Genomic DNA, 272 nt, shown 5'->3' on the forward strand with positions numbered 1-272 from the left:
AGCTGACCAGTTTTATTTTTATTCGCAGACCACGATCATAGGGACAATGATGTTGCAAAAAGTCGGTATTTCGTGTTTGGTTGGCATCGGGACATTGTTGATCATTGTCCTCCCAGGACAAGAGACTTTGAGCTTCTTGAATCTCAAACTCAGAACCATGATTGCGCCACTGACGGAAGAGTACAACTAATGAGCAAACTCATAGCTGGGATACAGGTATCCCCGAAAAGTTGATTAGTTATTTTATTATTAAACAATATATAGGATAAATA

The 272-nt window shown here is 39.0% G+C and overlaps 1 protein-coding gene across 1 annotated transcript in view; it reads left to right on the forward strand.

Moving 5' to 3' along the window:
* Nucleotides 1–190, forward strand: part of LOC108753395 (multidrug resistance-associated protein 4-like) — a gene marked incomplete at its 5' end in the record, with an annotated part of 734 nt that extends 544 nt beyond the window's left edge. Inside the window, one exon of the mRNA XM_018494938.1 lies at nucleotides 29–190. Coding sequence (XP_018350440.1) covers nucleotides 29–190 — 162 coding nt within the window. The remainder of the gene's footprint in view (nucleotides 1–28) is intronic.
* Nucleotides 191–272: the final 82 nt, after the last annotated feature.

Source organism: Trachymyrmex septentrionalis, unplaced genomic scaffold (assembly GCF_001594115.1).
Source record: "Trachymyrmex septentrionalis isolate Tsep2-gDNA-1 unplaced genomic scaffold, Tsep1.0 scaffold697, whole genome shotgun sequence".
NCBI lineage: Eukaryota > Metazoa > Arthropoda > Insecta > Hymenoptera > Formicidae > Trachymyrmex > Trachymyrmex septentrionalis.